This window comes from Camelus dromedarius, chromosome 5 (assembly GCF_036321535.1).
Source record: "Camelus dromedarius isolate mCamDro1 chromosome 5, mCamDro1.pat, whole genome shotgun sequence".
Classification (NCBI taxonomy): domain Eukaryota; kingdom Metazoa; phylum Chordata; class Mammalia; order Artiodactyla; family Camelidae; genus Camelus; species Camelus dromedarius.
Window position 1 is genome coordinate 81,961,020 of NC_087440.1, and position 16,544 is coordinate 81,977,563.

Consider the following 16,544-nt stretch of genomic DNA (forward strand, 5'->3'; position numbering starts at 1 on the left):
TACTTCAGAAAGGGGGCACAAAGCTCCAAGGAATTTCACTGGTAGCCCCTCCGCTTCTGCACTTCTGTGCGTTTGGCGTGCTGTGTTTGCACCTCAGGAACGCCTCTACCTGCCTGGTGAGCATCCTCTTCTCTCACGGTTCTGTTCAAGTGTCACCTGGGAGCCCTTCCTTACTCGCAAGTGGCACGTCACTCCCCCACTCTACCCCAAATGACACCTTATAGTGCTGATTACCCCAGACTGCATTTGTCCTTCACATGTCAGTCTTCCTCTTGGACTTCGAGCAAACTCAGGGCAAGGGCTATATTCTAATCATCTTTGGAGGACTGGTGCCAGGGCTCCGCACAGAGCTCAAAAATTGCTGCAGAGTACATCAGTTTGCCCCAACGAGGACCAACATCCTAACGTAAGAGAACTGGGACAGTGAAACCTACCTGAAAAGCAACAAACGCCATCCATAGCTGAACATCCCGAGGATTCTCCCGAACCCTCCTGTTAAAATCCTCCACCTTGGCCTTGAGAAGCGCATTCTCTCTGTCTGGCTGTGGGTCTGGCTGCTTGGATTCTTGCTCTGAAGGACCCTGTCCTTGCAACCACTGCGTGGTGGACTGATCGTAAATCCCCAGAGGGTTCAGCCAGGTTGTAACAGGAGAAACCACATCCTCTGAGTCCTTCACTGGGATAAACGAGAGTGGCTCGGATGACGGAGGTTCGGTTTTACCGCTAACGGCAACTCCGTCAATGTTCATTAATCCCACATTCTTCCTCGTGAAATAGCGCTCGACACGCTTGTGTGAACGCTTCTTTTCTGTGGACGTCCCCTCCCAAGATACACATTGCTTCTTAGGGTTAATGCCAAGGCAGGAGTCTCCTTTCCTCTTGTATCTTAAATTTGAAAAAGAAAACAAGTTACTCAGAGAGTGTGTGCACCAGGAGTGCCCGCGGGCTCAGCGGACAACTCTTGTGACGCCAGTTAACCACACAGATTTACATTCACCTTACCTTCCATTTGCTTCTGTTTAGAGAAATACGAGGATTAGCATTAACTTTTTCTGCCTGATTGCTTATTCTTCTAACACGACTCTTCGTTAATGTCTCATAAACTGAAGATCCTGCCTGTCGTCCAGATCTTAGTAACTTATATTTTCCTGAAGCTTTGTAAAGTACTGTCACACACATGATGTCATTTGATCAACACAATCACGTGTGACAGGCAAGGCGGAAATTATCATCCCCTCTTTTACACTATTTCTAAGTAAGAGCACTGAGACCACAGGTGACACTAGGTCATCTGTCTCCTCGACCGGTCCCTTTCCTCAGTGCTGTCCTGGGTCCCTACTTAAGAAGATAACAGATAGGTCTAAGATGCTTTTTTTAATCCTGAAACGAAGTATGTCAAATAAAATTACGTTTGGCTATTTTGTACCCGACAGGAAAAAAGGCTGGTTTCTAAAATGCTTTTATGGATCATGTGGGCGTCCCCAGAGTTACAAACACATGACTACTGATATCCGCACAAAAACTAAGGAAAACTGTGTACTTTCCTGTTTGTGTGTTATACAAACAATCCAATTAAAAATGGGCAACGGCTCTCAACAGAAACGTCACGAATGGCCAACAAGCACATGAAAAAGTGCTCAACATCATCAGTCATCAAGGAGACTCAAATTAAAGCCACAATGAGATACAGCACATACCCACCAGGACAGCTAAAATTAAAGGGACTGACAACACCATACGCTGGCGAGTAATCTGTGGAGTAACCAGGACTCTCATATGCTGCTGGTGGAACTGTAAGCTGGTACAAGCACTTTGGGAAAAGTTCTGGCAGTTTCTTTAAAAAACTAAACACAGATCTACCCTATGACCCAGCAATTCTTGTCCTAAGTATTTATGCAAGAAAAAGGAAAACACATATCTACACAAAGAGCTTTGCAGCTTTATGCATAACAGCCAAATTCTAGAAAAAGTCCAGGTGCCCATCAATAGGATAATGGATAAACAAATGGTGGTATGGCCACACAACAGAATACCACCGGCAGGAAAGAGGAACTACTGAGAAATGCCACAACATGGATGAAACTCAAAAACATTACACCAAGAGACAAAAGCCAGACACAAAACAGCACGCACTATGATTCCATTCATACGAAATCTCAAATAGACAACTAATTGATGGTGGAAAAAAATTAAAACCGTAATTTTCTCTGGGGAGGTGGGGTGTGGACTGAGTAGAAAGGAACCGGAGGGAACTTTCTGGGGTAATTTCAATGTTCTCTGTTTTCACAGATGTCTAGGTTATACAGGCATGTGCACTGGTCAACACTCAGCCAATAAAGATGTGTATTATTACACTGTACGTAAAGTTTAAATCACAAGAAAAAATAGATGAATCAAACTTTAGTTGATGACATGCACACTGAAGTATTTAGGGGGCAATGTACTGATTTCTATAATTTACTCTGAAATGCATCAAAAAAATAAGACGGGTTGATAGTTGAATGGACAAGTACATGATCAGGCAAGTACAGAAATGTGAATGGTAGAATGCAGGGCGTGGATACATGAGTGTGCACTGCAAAAGGAAAGGAAAAGAAAGAAAAGGAAAAGTAACGGAAAGAAAAGAGGGAAAGGGTTTGGAAAGTGAGTATGTTTAAATCAAGCACCCAATTCTGCCCTGAATCCACACAGTGAGTCTTGAGCCCTGGAGTGAGCAGGGCTGGGCAACATAAATCTGCCTTCCCTCGGTGAACTCAGTTCACACGTGCCTTCCCACAGTGTCAGACTGCCTGGGTCCCAATTCCAACTCCACCATCTACTAGCTGGATGACTGTGATCAAGTTTTAAAAAACAGTGTCTCCGTTTCCTCATCTGTAAGAGAGGAATAACAACAGTACCTTATGCCACAGAATTGCTGGGATGATCAAAAAAGTTTCCTCAGCCATACAGTAAGGGCTAGATAGGTTTAAATTATTATTATTATTATTATTTCATACATCTTGGCTCCTAAACCTAAGCCAACTATTTCATCTGGTATACAGCCAAAGGAACAATAATCTCTTCCAAACATGGAGAAAAAACTAGCTGAACTTCACTGATAGATAGCGTACTATTCCTAAGGAATTTTCCAAAGGTGATTTTGACTCAGTTACACACTAACTTTAGAACCTAAGCCCTGTTTACCACAACGCTCCAGCGCACACCGTGTCATTGCTGGGATGCTCACGCTATTAGGCCTGCTTTTATGCTGGGCCAAACTGCCACTCACTGGTCCTGGTTCTGCCTTCCCAAGTTACATGCACGTTGCCAACCCACCTTCCAGAAGACAGTCCAACAACGCTCACAAGACAACGAGCACAGCCCTGATACAGGCCAACACCCCCCAGCCCTCGCCTAGTCCTCACAGGACGGCACCAGCCAAGCGTCTGCTCACCTTCCTTCCGACACTCTTGGCTGGTCAGTGTCCCTCTTAAAAAACGAAAATTCAGCACCTGACGCAGGACTCCCACCACCCTCTGACCAGCTCAGAGTGCCATGGGATCGGCGTCTGCCCCGACCTGGACACTAGCAGCTGTACAGCTATTAACCCAGGCAAGACTTCCCTCCCTTAGCGTTAGGAAATCACAACAACGCCCCCTGCCCTTTACAGCAGTCTCTCTGCAGTTTGATTCATACAGTTGTCTCTACACTTCCTCAGGTCTGGGCCATTCACTAGCAGAGGCTCACGAGCCACTCTTTGTTAATATTGTTTCCTTTTTTCATCTAATTACTAAGTAATAACCTTTTATATTTGCACACCAATTCCTAATCCCCTATCAAATATCTCTGATATTTGAATGTAAGACACAGCAAGGAGTTACAATTCCCGATTTACAGACAAATAAGCGGAAGCTTAGAAAGGCTAAGTGACTTGCCTGGTTACATTACCAGCCAAGGGCAAAGTCAGAATGAGAACCAGAGTCTTCTGTTTCCCAGTCTAGAAAATGTCCCACCACACAACCTGTCTCAGCTTTGTTTACAGCCAGGGAAAGAACATTTGGAGTCAGAGGAACAAAGGTTTAGATCCCAACTCTCCTGCTTCCTGGTTGCATGACCTTGAGAAGACACTTAACCTGAGACTCCTTTCCCTTGTCAATAAAACCAGAGTGCCCTCCTCCCCACAGAGCTGTGGGGATCAGCCAGGCTAACATCAGCAAACAGTACAGCGCTCCATCAGTGTGCGCTGGGCATGTCTCCACCTGCGGCGCGGTACCATGGAGGCACAGAAAACCAAGTAAGACTTCAGGGAGTGTTAAAATCATTCAAAATATACAAACACATCTTAGGTAGGGTAGTCATTTCCACTCTGCCATGAGGATGTAGTAGACAACATGGCAATATAAATACGCAGCACAAAATAACTGATATAAACTCATCATACGGGAAATTTTAGTTGGAATTGCTTATGTGGTGAGTTATACTGTCATGAGAGTGAAAACATGATTAAAATTTGGAGGTGCAGTAAAGTAATGGGAACCAAAATTTACTCTAAAAAGGAATTAACCCATAAAGAATGATAATGGCCATCCAGGCCTCCTCTTGGCCTTATAGTGCACAATTCTCTCTCTTCGGTTTTCATTACCTATAAGCTATTTGGGAACAGAGATTGTCTACTATTGTTCATTATGCTCCCAAGAGTGGCTTACAAAGTCCTAAGTGTCTACAGAGTTTATTGAGGATTCAAATATTGTTGACGGACCGATTAGAGAAGAAAAGTTTAGACTCATTACTGAAGCAAGTAGCTATTTTTATGATTATCTGGTGACATAAGCTGGAAACATTTTGAAAAAGTCATTACCATTTAATGTCATTTTTAAAAGGCATGCATCAGGGGTGGATTAATAAAAGGCTTTTGTAACTTATTAAAATGGCATGTGGATTAGATCGAATGGTTTACAGACAGTTTATCACAATCATTTTAAGGTATTTTCAGCTTCATTCATTCAACGAGCATTTATTGAACACCTACTATGCCACACATTCCGCCAAGCACTAAGCGGCTAAAGAGGATTAATCTGACCTGGATCCTAATCTCAAGGTTTAACTTTTATTTTAAAATGTGAGATTACTCACCTTCTATTGTTTACACCTAAACAACTTAACAATGGGTGAAACTCAACAGAGTCTGTGGGTGGGAAGGCAAAGAGACAGAGACAGACAGTGCTGAGCGTTGGGGGGGGGGGTCACTGCCCAGCAGGGAGCACCCGTGGGGACGCCGTGAAGGCTACCTGGCTATATCTCCTCGGTAAAGGGACTTGTACTCCCAGTTTGCAGGATCCGGTCTCTTATCTGTTCTGAAGGTTTCTCCTGTCAGAGTCTGAATGTCCTCAAGCCAAACAGAGTGACGTCCAGTATCAGCAGCAGCATTGTTTTCTTGACTGTGGGACACAGGAAGGTGAAGAAGAGAAAGGGAGAGGCACTTAGAAATCTTCCAGGTACATATTTCACACTTCAGGAACATGAAAGTCAAACATTTCAAACTCCACACAGTATCAAGCACACCCAAGTACATAAAATGTGCACATGCCCTAGAGATGGGAAGAGGACGCTTACTCTGGAAAAAGTTTTAAAATATGAAGCAAAAATTGTTGATACTAAGTGACATTTTACCAAGAAAAGAAGCCATCCCAGAAATTAATGTAAAGGATATAGCTGGGGTTTTTTTTTAAATAACTTATTTAAATGATTATAACAGGAATTTCAAATATATTTATAAACAAGGTTTTTTTTAAAAAAAGAAAGAAAGAAAGAAAGAAAAAGTAAGGCTGCCCTTACTGCGCCTAACTTATCTGAAAGTGCTCAGATAATTTATTTCAACTCATAACAACAACAAAGCCACAGTTCTGAATGCCTCAGTCTTAGATGTTCCTTAGGCTTGGTCTAAGCCTGATGTTTAATGTCTGAGTTCTGCATAGGGGTTTTACCTGTACAGACAGACCTCCACGTAAAGGGCAGAGAGACCACCGTGAGACGAGACCCTTACTTATTCCTTTGAACCAATTTTTCAGTTGGCAGACTTTCAGCTCAGATACAAATGAACCAGCTCCCTAGGAGTCAAATAAGAGGGAGGGAAAGGTTTTTCTGGCATCTAACAGCTTTCTGCCTCTAGAGAAAATCGGTTCACAATGCTGCTGAGACAAGACGCTGCCAAAGGAGTCAAAACAGCCACTGAGTGTTGTTCCATCTTAGCTTTTTTGGCTCTGCCCAGATAGAAATAAAGATTCTAAAGGCTTCTAAGTCATTCTTGGCTGGGAACACGAGGGAATGGCATTTCAGGGATGCAAAGTAGCTACTCAATAAATATTTGTTGAATGATGCATCTCGGGTTAAAATACATGGAGATGTTAACACATTCCCCTTCAGAACAACTGTGGAGAGTTTTCTGATGACAGAAACCGACAGGGGCAGCAAAGGGAGAGACAGAGTTTGATGTAACAAGCCCGTTTCCCTCCCCTCCTGGGTACTGAGGTCAGAAAGCAGGATGTGGTCTGGGCTTGTACAAGGAAGGTGAAGAGGAGCTCATCCCAGGAAGCAAAGGTCAGTCAGAAGCTGTGGCCTCCTGAGAAGTCACCCCCTCCATCCCCCATACGGTACACCCCACCCCCACCAGCAAGGAACCACTTTCCTGACATCACAGAAAGACTCTCAGCTCACTAACATCTGAGTCCTGGTCTCAGTGGAAACAAACCATCCTTCCAGGGGGGCCTTCCCAGGAGGGGTCCACAGAAGTGAGCAGTGAACAGTAGAAGACAAGAACAATCCACTTCGGTCCTAATAGAAACTGTCTACAAAATACCAACAAACTTAGAAATGCTGTCTGGATCATAAAACTATCACGAGGCTGTAAAGATCACTTCTGATGTGGTTAAGCACAGGCTGAAAATAACTCTTTCAAGTTCTTGTGGTAGTTCCTGTGCCGTTTCAGGAAATCCTTTAAAACTCGTTTTCCTCAGCCATAAAAAAAGACAAATAGCTAAAGTATGAGTCTTCGGGTCACACAGTGATTGAAGTATTTCGCTCTGAAGACATACGAAAGAGCAGGACCATCAGTGCCGTATTCATCCACTCATTCACGTAACAGAAACATGCTGCGTGTTTACTACGCATCAGGCTCCACGCCAGCCGTGGCAGGGAAGCTGCGAGGAAGCCAGGAGCGGTGCCTGCCCACAGGGATTCGGCCAAATTCAGAACCTTGCTGCTAGACTCCTTTCTTCTTTCGTCCTCTAGGGTTACAGGTGTAGCATCTGAGACACAGAGAGGGCAAGTAAATCTGGATCCTCTGAGCACAGAGGCCTGCGGCCTTCTCCGACGCTGATCTGATGACAGAGGGTGCTGGACGACTACACTGCTTGCCTCTCTGATGGGAACTCCACCGGCCAGACTCCAGACTTGCTCTCACCAGAGCTCTCACGGACACCAGTGGGACATCTAAGCACACAACCAAAGCAAACATTCCCCAAACAGTTGCGAACATCTTAATAGCACTAAATTTTTTTAAGTGTGCCTTGGACAGGTACTTAGATTTTCTCTTCTGGACCATGTGAACAAAGAAAAGAAAAACATGAAATGAGGGCTAATTCAAGTACATACCACCTGGCCCACACGTGGGAAAGTGCCTCCCTCTGCAGGAGGAAGTCATACCAAGCAGAGAGGAAGACGTATCACTCAGCACCTATGCGGGGATGGGTCTGTAGAATGCTTTGAACACTATGGACAGCAGAGCAAAGCGTGGGGAGGAGTGAAGCCCCAAGGAAAGAAAATACTGCAGTCAACACAGTGGTTCGAAACAAATGCGAAATAAGGGCAAAAGCAATGATTATTTTAAGTCCTACGTTAACCTAAACCACAGAGAAAGCATGTGTGTGTGCGCGCGCAGGGGTTTTGATGTGAGTGACTGAAAGGGAGATGTATCAAGAAAGAGAAGCCAGTTTTCCTACTCTTCATAAAAGCGTGGAAAGCTAAGCAGTGAGCCGGCCCCGTGCCCACTGTGAGGCACGCCTGCCATTTTCCAGGAATCCCATACACTTCTGTCTGAATCAGATTCTGACACAATCATTACTGTGTCTAAGTAACATTTCACAAAGAAAATCATGGCCCTATTTTTTTTCTTTTAAATTAAAGCTTTCTTCTCTTATGCTGACCTAATGGTGGGGCTCCTTCTGTTTTTCTGATTTACTTGTTTTTATAAGCTTTATTGATACACTTATTGACTATTTCAACTGAGTGGCTAAGTAATCATTCAAGTGTCTAACATGCGGCAACAATCAAGGAGGAAAACATCTAAGATTTTAAAAAATCACACGTATCTGAGAACAGAAAACCTACTTCGGTTTCTCTGACTCCTTCTTACTGTCTCTGACGCTTCGGGAAGGTCTGTCCTCTTCAGAATCAGTATATGGCTCAGACCCACTGCTACTCGACTGCCCATGTCTTCTCTTGGTTTTCTTGTGATGCTGATGCTTCCTTTTCTTCTTTTTCTCTTTCTTCTTCTTTCTGCTTGCTCGTCTGGGCTTTCTGCTGCTGTCACTTTCATCTGAAGGCTCTGATTTCAGAGGACTCCTGTTTGGGAAATCAACCTCAGAATTATTTTCAGAAGAGAATTAAGAAAATAATATGTAAATAAGTATGCAAATAAACAAGCATCTTAAAAGGAACTCTTCAAACGCCCACACAGACTTACTATCTGCCCATATATGACATGGTAACTTTCTGGATTACAGCTCACCTTGAAGACTCAAGAGTTGGACCTAAAATAACATCAGGTGAAGATGAATAGCTTCTAAACCTATACTTTCATATCTATGCATTTTTCAGTGAAATAATCTACCAGTTATTTTATTAAATGCAGTACTTTTAAAAACACTATGAAAGGTTTATTTTCAGTTCTACATATTATGTCAGTATGTCTTTCAATGCCCCCCTCCAAACTTACTGAGCTGTAAGAGTTCTTTACACATTCTGTATTCTAGTCCCTGGGGGTAACTGCATCCTAGTGAGGAGGAGATACTGGGATGTATGCTCTGTGATAACAGGACCTAGTTTTATTCTCTGCTGTATCCCCAGCACTGATGGTCCTTGTTTCTAGCAGTGACCATGAGCTCTTTCTCATTACTGAAATATCTACAAACAACTCCGTCTCATGCACCAACTATTCTCAACTTCTAAAGGCTTCTTGTGCTTTTAGAGTACATGGCTTCTTAGAATTCATCGTATTAGTAGGACCTCTTGGTTTATATTTGTGAGAAACCTCATTTCTCAATTCAGTGATCTATAACAAATTTCTTTCAACGCTGGGTACAGATGGGTGCCGTTTTGTTTTCCCCAAAGTTTTCATGAAATTTTATCCTATGTCATTACACAAGCTCCTTCCATTTTTGCATACAACGCCTATCTTCAGGCAACTGAAGAAATACCTGAACTGCAATATTCTAAAGGTTACTAATGAGGTTAATAAAGTTACTTAAGAATCACAATGACGCCATTTCCCTTGTGGCCTAATTATTGGCAGTAACTGTGCCATGTACTTGCTGCTGCAATGCAAAGGGGAAAAAAAGGACAATCTGTAAGAGTAAGGTCAAGGAAAACAAAGATCACATCATTACATTAGGTAAAAGGAAGAGTTTTACCTAACTCTTTTATCACCAAGTTTTCTAAGGAGCATCATTCAAGCTAAGCTACAGGCGGTACGATGACAAAGGCTAAAAATCCATCTATCAAAAAAACTACCTTGTCAGTTGTGACCCTTCAGGAACAAGGGCTGTGGCCTCTTCAGTTTGTCGACTCAGAGATGTTATGGTTCCAACACAAAAGCTTGGGTTGCTCAGCCAGTCTAATTCTGCACATGCAACAGGGAGAGGAGATCGCTGAAATTAGCTCAATATGATTTCTAAAGCAGGAAATCCATCTAACCAGCTGACATCCTAATTCACAGCCAAGGTCAGCCAGACATTCTGCACAGTCCACAGAAGCTGACGGGAGTCCATGAAATTGTTATTTCACAGGGCACAGGGCTTTCACACACTATAAAATATTTAAGACTGAAATCCTCTTGTGATATCAGGCTGCAGCTTAAGTAAAAGCCACGCAACAAGTGTGGACTAAAACGCAACTAGGCTTTAAGTATTCCATCCACACTCTAATGAGCATGAAAGCTCCCAAAGCATTGGGTTTTAATGACCCCAAATGTGATTCAGACGATTCCAAAAAGCTAAAAAATCAAATCATGCATAAAAGCCCACCAGGCTTAATATTATTATAGAATATTAAGATCTTTTCTTTAAAAAAAAAATCCCAAAGTCCTATCTTAAGGTAACTTAAGTCTTCCCTTGTAACAGTGTTCCTCTATGAAAATAAAACCCAAGGTGTCAACTTCTCTAACAAATGCTAAAATTATATAAGATAATTATATAATTATATAGTAATAATAATCTCTGGGTGGTGAGGTTAAATGTCCAAAATTTTTCTTTTTTCTGCTTATCCATTCATTTTTAACTCTTCTGTAATGAACTATTTCTAAATTACTTGTTTTCTAACTTTTAGGAGTCTTAGCTCCAAAGGAAAACAAAAACATGGGATGGTGGTAGCAAGAGGGCCCAAGGAGGTATGTGTTTTGTCCTGCTTTGTTTCAGGATGGGAGGTGAGAGCATCTTCATGTGCTCAAGAAAAAGAACCTATGAAATGGTTGAAATTAGAAGAGAGAAGGGTTAATTACATTTTTTAATAGCTGTCCTGGGAATATAAATTATATACAAGGGTCACCCATGTAAAGTGTACAATTCTATGGTTTTCAGTATATTTAGAATTGTGCAACTATCACCTTCAGATAATTTTAGAACATTTTCATCATTCCAAAGAGAAACCCCACACCCATCAGCAGTCAGTCTCCATCAGCCACCTCCTGCCCTCCCACCCCGACTCCCAGCCCTAGGGAACTACTAATCTACTTTCTAGCTCTATAGATTTGCCTATTTGGGACATTCCATATAAACACGATCATACAATACACAGTCTTCTTTCACTTGGCATCATGTTTTCCAAGTTCAACCATGCTGTAGCATGTATCAGTACTGCAGTCCTTTTTATTGCAGAATAATATTCCATTTTATAGATGTACCTCATTTTATCCATTATCAGTTGAGGGACACAGGTTGCTTCCACTTTTTGGCTATTATAAATAATGTTGCTATGAACATTTGGGGACAAGTTTTTACATGGACAGATCGTTTCAGTTCTCTGGGTTAGGTATCTAGGAACACAACTGCTGGGTCATGTGGGAACTCATGTTTAGCATTTTGAGGTACTGCCAGACCATTTTCCAAACTGGCTGCACCATTTTACACTCCCAGTAACAAGGCATGAGGATTCCAATTTCTCCACATCCTTGCCAGCTTGTTACTGTCAGTCTTCTGGACCACAGTCATCCTGCTGGGTCTGACGTATTTCCTAATTCGGGTTGTGTTTCCTGTTTCCCTGGTGACTAATGATGTTGAGATTCTTTTCATGTGTTTACTGGCCCTTCATATTTGAATAGAAATAGTTACTCAAATTCTTTGCCCAATGTTTAATTGGGTTGTCTCTTTTTATTACTGAGTCGTAAGAGTTCTTTGTAAATTCTGTATTCTAGTCCCTGGTGGTAACTGCATCTTAGTGAGGAAGAGATACTGGAATGTATGCTCTGTGATGACAAGACCTTGTTTTACTCACTGCCATACCCCCAGCACTGAGAGCAACGCCTGGCATACATCAGTAGGAGTTAAATAAATATTTGTGGAAAAGAGAGGGAGGCAGGAAAGTAAATTCCTAAAGAGAAAAGGTACATTAAAAAGCACAGGAGAAAGGGAAAGAAGAGAGGGAATCTAACTTACAAAGTGCCTACTGTAGGCCAAGCAACAGGTTAAGCACTTCCCATCTTTTAATCCTCACAACAACCCTCTATGGGAGGTACTATGATCTCCACTGTACAGAAGAGGCAACTAAGGCTCAAAGGGAGCAACAGTTTGTAAGGTCATACTTGGTAAGAGTTGCAACAATTGTTCATGCTGTCTTTCTTCTATTGTTTCCTTTGTGGTGGTTCCTTTCCCTTGGACCTAATTCCTGGCAAGAGGTATGTGAAACAGTTCCTGTTGCTCACTGAGATCACAATTATTTCCACAATAATTGGATTCTATCATGAGCGAAGGAAAAGTGGGACAAGATGAAACAAACAATATGCAAGGAAAGATGCTCTCAAACAAGCCCATTATATTTTTACATAAATATTCTGATAGTGATGACAGCTTGGAGGAAATGTAAAGAAATACAGACCTCAAAACAACAAAGTTTGTGACTCTCCAAAGTCCTTCAGAAAGAAAAGCTTTTTAAGGATGCAGTTAAGGCTTTGCCATATGGGACTACCGTGGGTGGCAGGGGAGTAGTGTATAAAGAACTAAAACTCTTGGATTTTGAACTCAAATCATCATTGACCATTTGAGTGACTTTCTTCTCAACCAAATGACCTTTTGTAGGAACAAAAGGCATTTTTACTTGATAAGAAGTTGCTGCTGCTTTTTTTTTTTTTTTGCTAGCATATTAGCAGTGAAGATGTGTGGAATATTAGAAGTAATAATCACTGGATGTTAGACCTAGAAAAATTGGGGAGATCATCTAGTCCGGAGATTTTCAAACTTTTTCAGCCAAGGAACTCACTGTTCAAACAAAATCTTTCAGAGAAGTCCAACATGCAGAACAGAGAAAGCTGGATGCTCCTATTGGAGGTTCCCATGGAGGAGTGGGTCTGAGAAGACTCTGGAGCACAGCCTGGCCGCCACTCCTCATTTACAGATCAACAGCTGGAGACCCAGAGAAGTTAAGTCACACAGCCTAATGCACACAGCCGAACCTGGACCTGTGATTCTCCATCCAGTCCTAACCACGCCACGGCGCCACTCTTCACTTCCTCAACTAAGGAGTTGGTTTTCCCGAGTCTCCTTGCAACTGGTACAGGGGGCTATTGTGGCAATTTTCATATTGTAATCTCATTCTCTGCACGTCAGTCTTCCACTAAATTCCAAACCAAAGGTCAACAACTCAGATCCTTACAGGGACCAGATGAGTAATGATCAGTGTGACATGATCCAGAGTGGCAACAGAAAAAAAGAAAAAGACAAACAAAAACATTCTGCCAGCCAAACAAATTATACAGCAACTGGTTTACAACTCCTGCATCTGAGTTTCCAGCTTGCCTCCACTCTTCCCACTCCCTTCTTCCCAAAACAAAAGCAACATGTGGGCAGGAGCCATGACTATTCACTCCTGTATTCCCAACTCCCAGCACAGTGCCTTGGTACAAAGTAAGTGCAATCAACAAATATTTGCTGAATAAATAAAATGAATGAGGATCTGAACTATATCTTTGCATCTTTGTACCCCTAGCGCCTAATTTACTGAACTGAAAGAATATGAGATTGTCAAAAGCTATTATCTAGGTATAAAGCACAACTTTATAATTCTTCCAGTTTTCACTGTAAATGCAGATTTAACCATTAAAGAAAAGAATACCTAGTTTGTGTCCAGGCACAGTTCTAGGCTTTGGATGCCCAGTGGTTAGCAAGTCCCTGCTCACGTGGTGCTTATATTTAAAAATAACATTAACTCTTCACATAATAACATTAGCATTGCTAAATTTTTATTACACAATCCTGGAAAGTTACCTCAGATCAAAAGATGCTTTATTAATCAGACTGCAAAGTCCTTTTCTATTTTAACTTACATCCTCAAATAATTTACAAATGCCAAATATATTTAGATAATTGTGTCAATACCATGCAGGGTGTAGCATGCTACAGAGAAGACTAGCAGCATACCACATACCTCGGGTTTAAGAAAGAGAAGCCGACTGGCTGACAAACCTTTTGTCCCTGCAGGTTAGTAAGTAATCACAGGCTGAAACTCACCTGGAAATCAGCACCCTATTATACACATACACACATCCGAGAAAGGGAAGGGTGGAAGTATCAGGCAGGAAAAAACCCCTTAGAACTACTGCCTAACAAAACCAGGCAGGTATCTGTAAGAACCACATCATGTATAATTTTACAGAAAATAATATAGTGAATCATCACTGAATACATCAAGTTGAAATGCTTTTTGTGATTATATAAGTTTATTATATAATTCTATTTCTCCATCACCAGAGAAAATGCTTTAATCCCACTATAGAGAGAGAGAGAGAAGGAATTGTCATGAATAGATTTAAATTTTAAAAACAAATTTTGAATCGCAACTGGATGAAATAACCTTGTTCCACACCCACTCCCCATTGTGTTACAGGCATCCTCCATTTTCCAAAGCTCACTTTACACCAGTTTGCTTTTACGACCTACATTAGTACCTACTTTTGCTCACAAAAAGAAACCTAAAGAGGATTTTCGATTTTACAAAAAAAGGCGAAAAGCAAAAATAGCGGGAAGCATTTGTTTTGCAGCGAGCCCTCAAGAGGATAGCGAGCACCCCAGTGACAGTGGCACCGCCAAGCTCCTTCCTCGCAGCTATACCCAGCATCTCAGCATCCAGCCACTATAGCTTTGAACTGTGTCTGTGCTTTATCCTGATTTGCTCTGTGCATCCATTAGCAAGATGTGTCCTAAAGTAATTGCTTCTTCGCTCTATGCCATTTCTGCTTACAAAAGGTTTCACAGGAACGCTCTACATGCAGATAGTGGGGGAAACCTGTATAATAAAACAGCACTGATTATCAGTTTATGTGAACTCAGAGGCAAGCACCACCCCTCCAGGGATAATAATTCAAGAGACATTTCTAGGGTTGACTGTATAAATAAATTAGCATATATATTAGGGAAGGGGGTTATTCCTTTGAAAAGAATGAGCCAAGCTCTTTATTCTGATGGAAACCCTTGATTTCTGACAAGGAATCTGAGAGCACAAACATTTGTACAAAAAGCACCAGCAAACGTGGCTAAGAACTGCATTTAAGACGGTGATTACAGAGAACCTAGGCAAAGTCAGCCCTTTCAGAAAATTAACCTACAGCTTGCAGAGACCCAGGGATCCCAAAGGTAAAATTTAAACAACCAAATCCCAACATTCCAATACCACACTGTGGTTTATAACACATTTTCCAGTGTCAGAGGGACCTGTGTTCAAATACTGGCTTTATCGCTTATTAGTTGTGCCTCTCTGAACAAGGTACTTAATCTCTCCGATCCCTTCATTCGGCACTTTTTTACTGAGAGCCAGGCATTGTTCTAGGTGCTGCGAACACACAGTGAGCAGGACAAAGCCAGCACAGCCTCAGGGAGCCGGCACACCAGCAGTCACTTACGTGCAACGAGACAAATGCCAAGATAGAGAAAGTATACAGGGTCTAACGAGAGCACACAATTAGGGCCCCTAATCGAGCCTAGGCATGGATCAGAGAAAGCTGCCTGGGAGAACATCTCAACAAGACCAAAAGGAGGAGAAAGAGTTAGGCCAACATGTTCCTAGGAAGCACCGAGGCAGGGGAAATGGCTTAGACAAAGGCCTGAAAGTGAGAAAGCATGACTCTCGGGGAAACAGGAGGAAGCTGTACCAGCTGGACCACTGGGAGTGGAGGGAGTAGGCGTGAAATGAAGCTGGAGACACTTAACGGGCCCTAGAAACATACCAGAGCTTGGGTTTACCCTGAAAGCAATGAGCAAATGCTTGAAAAGTTTTGAGCAAGGGTGACAAAAATCAGGGCTAGCGTTCCAAAGAGCAGCAGCAGACAGTAGAGTTTAAGAGGAAGCGTTTTGAAGCTACACTGCCTGAGCTCAAGTCCCAGCTGTTACCTCCTTTCCTTCTCCTTAAAAATGCTGATAGAAGTACCAACTTCATAGGGTTGTTATGAGGCGTCACCAAGTTCATACTTATTTGTAAAGCATTTAGACCAGTGGATGGCACAGAGTGTTTTTTTAACTAAGCGATTTTAAAATTCTGGCTACAATGGATAATGGTTCAGGGAAAGAAGGTAGGACTGAAGATGGGGAGACTATTTAGGAAGATGCTGTAATAATCCAGGGGATGACAGTGGCAAAAATTATGCAGCAGCAGTGAGAACAGAGGGAAACTCATCAATTTAAGAGCTCGTTGGAAGGACTAGATGAAGAACTGAATGGGGGAAAGACGAAGCTGAGGTACGTGTCTAAGTGTTGGCTTAGGGGAATGGTGGTGCCATGTTCTGACGTGGACACAGGAAGAAGGGCAGGTTTGGGGGGAAAAGATAATGTCTTTAGCTTCTCCAAACGTGGATAACACATCTGCCTCACATGCCTCATATCTTCCATTTCAACTCTGTCCAAAGAGGCAACTCCCAAGCAGCAACATTTTAGAGTAGACAATCCTAACAAATCTGATGGTGTTGGAAGAAAAGCTCAAGAACTGGAGAGACCACACGCCAGGAGCCCTCTGCTGCTCCTAACACAGCAGTGGAGCTCTATGCCTGCTTGTTCAAAGAATGAATGTTGCTGAAACTAGCCTCGCCCATACCC

The 16,544-nt window shown here is 42.3% G+C and overlaps 1 protein-coding gene across 1 annotated transcript in view; it reads right to left on the reverse strand.

The window, feature by feature from the left end:
- Positions 1–16,544, reverse strand: part of NRDE2 (NRDE-2, necessary for RNA interference, domain containing) — a 50,032-nt gene that overhangs the window by 29,833 nt on the left and 3,655 nt on the right. The window contains exons 2-5 of the mRNA XM_010988232.3: positions 9,766–9,874; positions 8,365–8,598; positions 5,268–5,417; positions 435–885 (exon numbers count right to left, since the gene is read on the reverse strand). Coding sequence (XP_010986534.2) covers positions 435–885; positions 5,268–5,417; positions 8,365–8,598; positions 9,766–9,874 — 944 coding nt within the window. The remainder of the gene's footprint in view (positions 1–434; positions 886–5,267; positions 5,418–8,364; positions 8,599–9,765; positions 9,875–16,544) is intronic.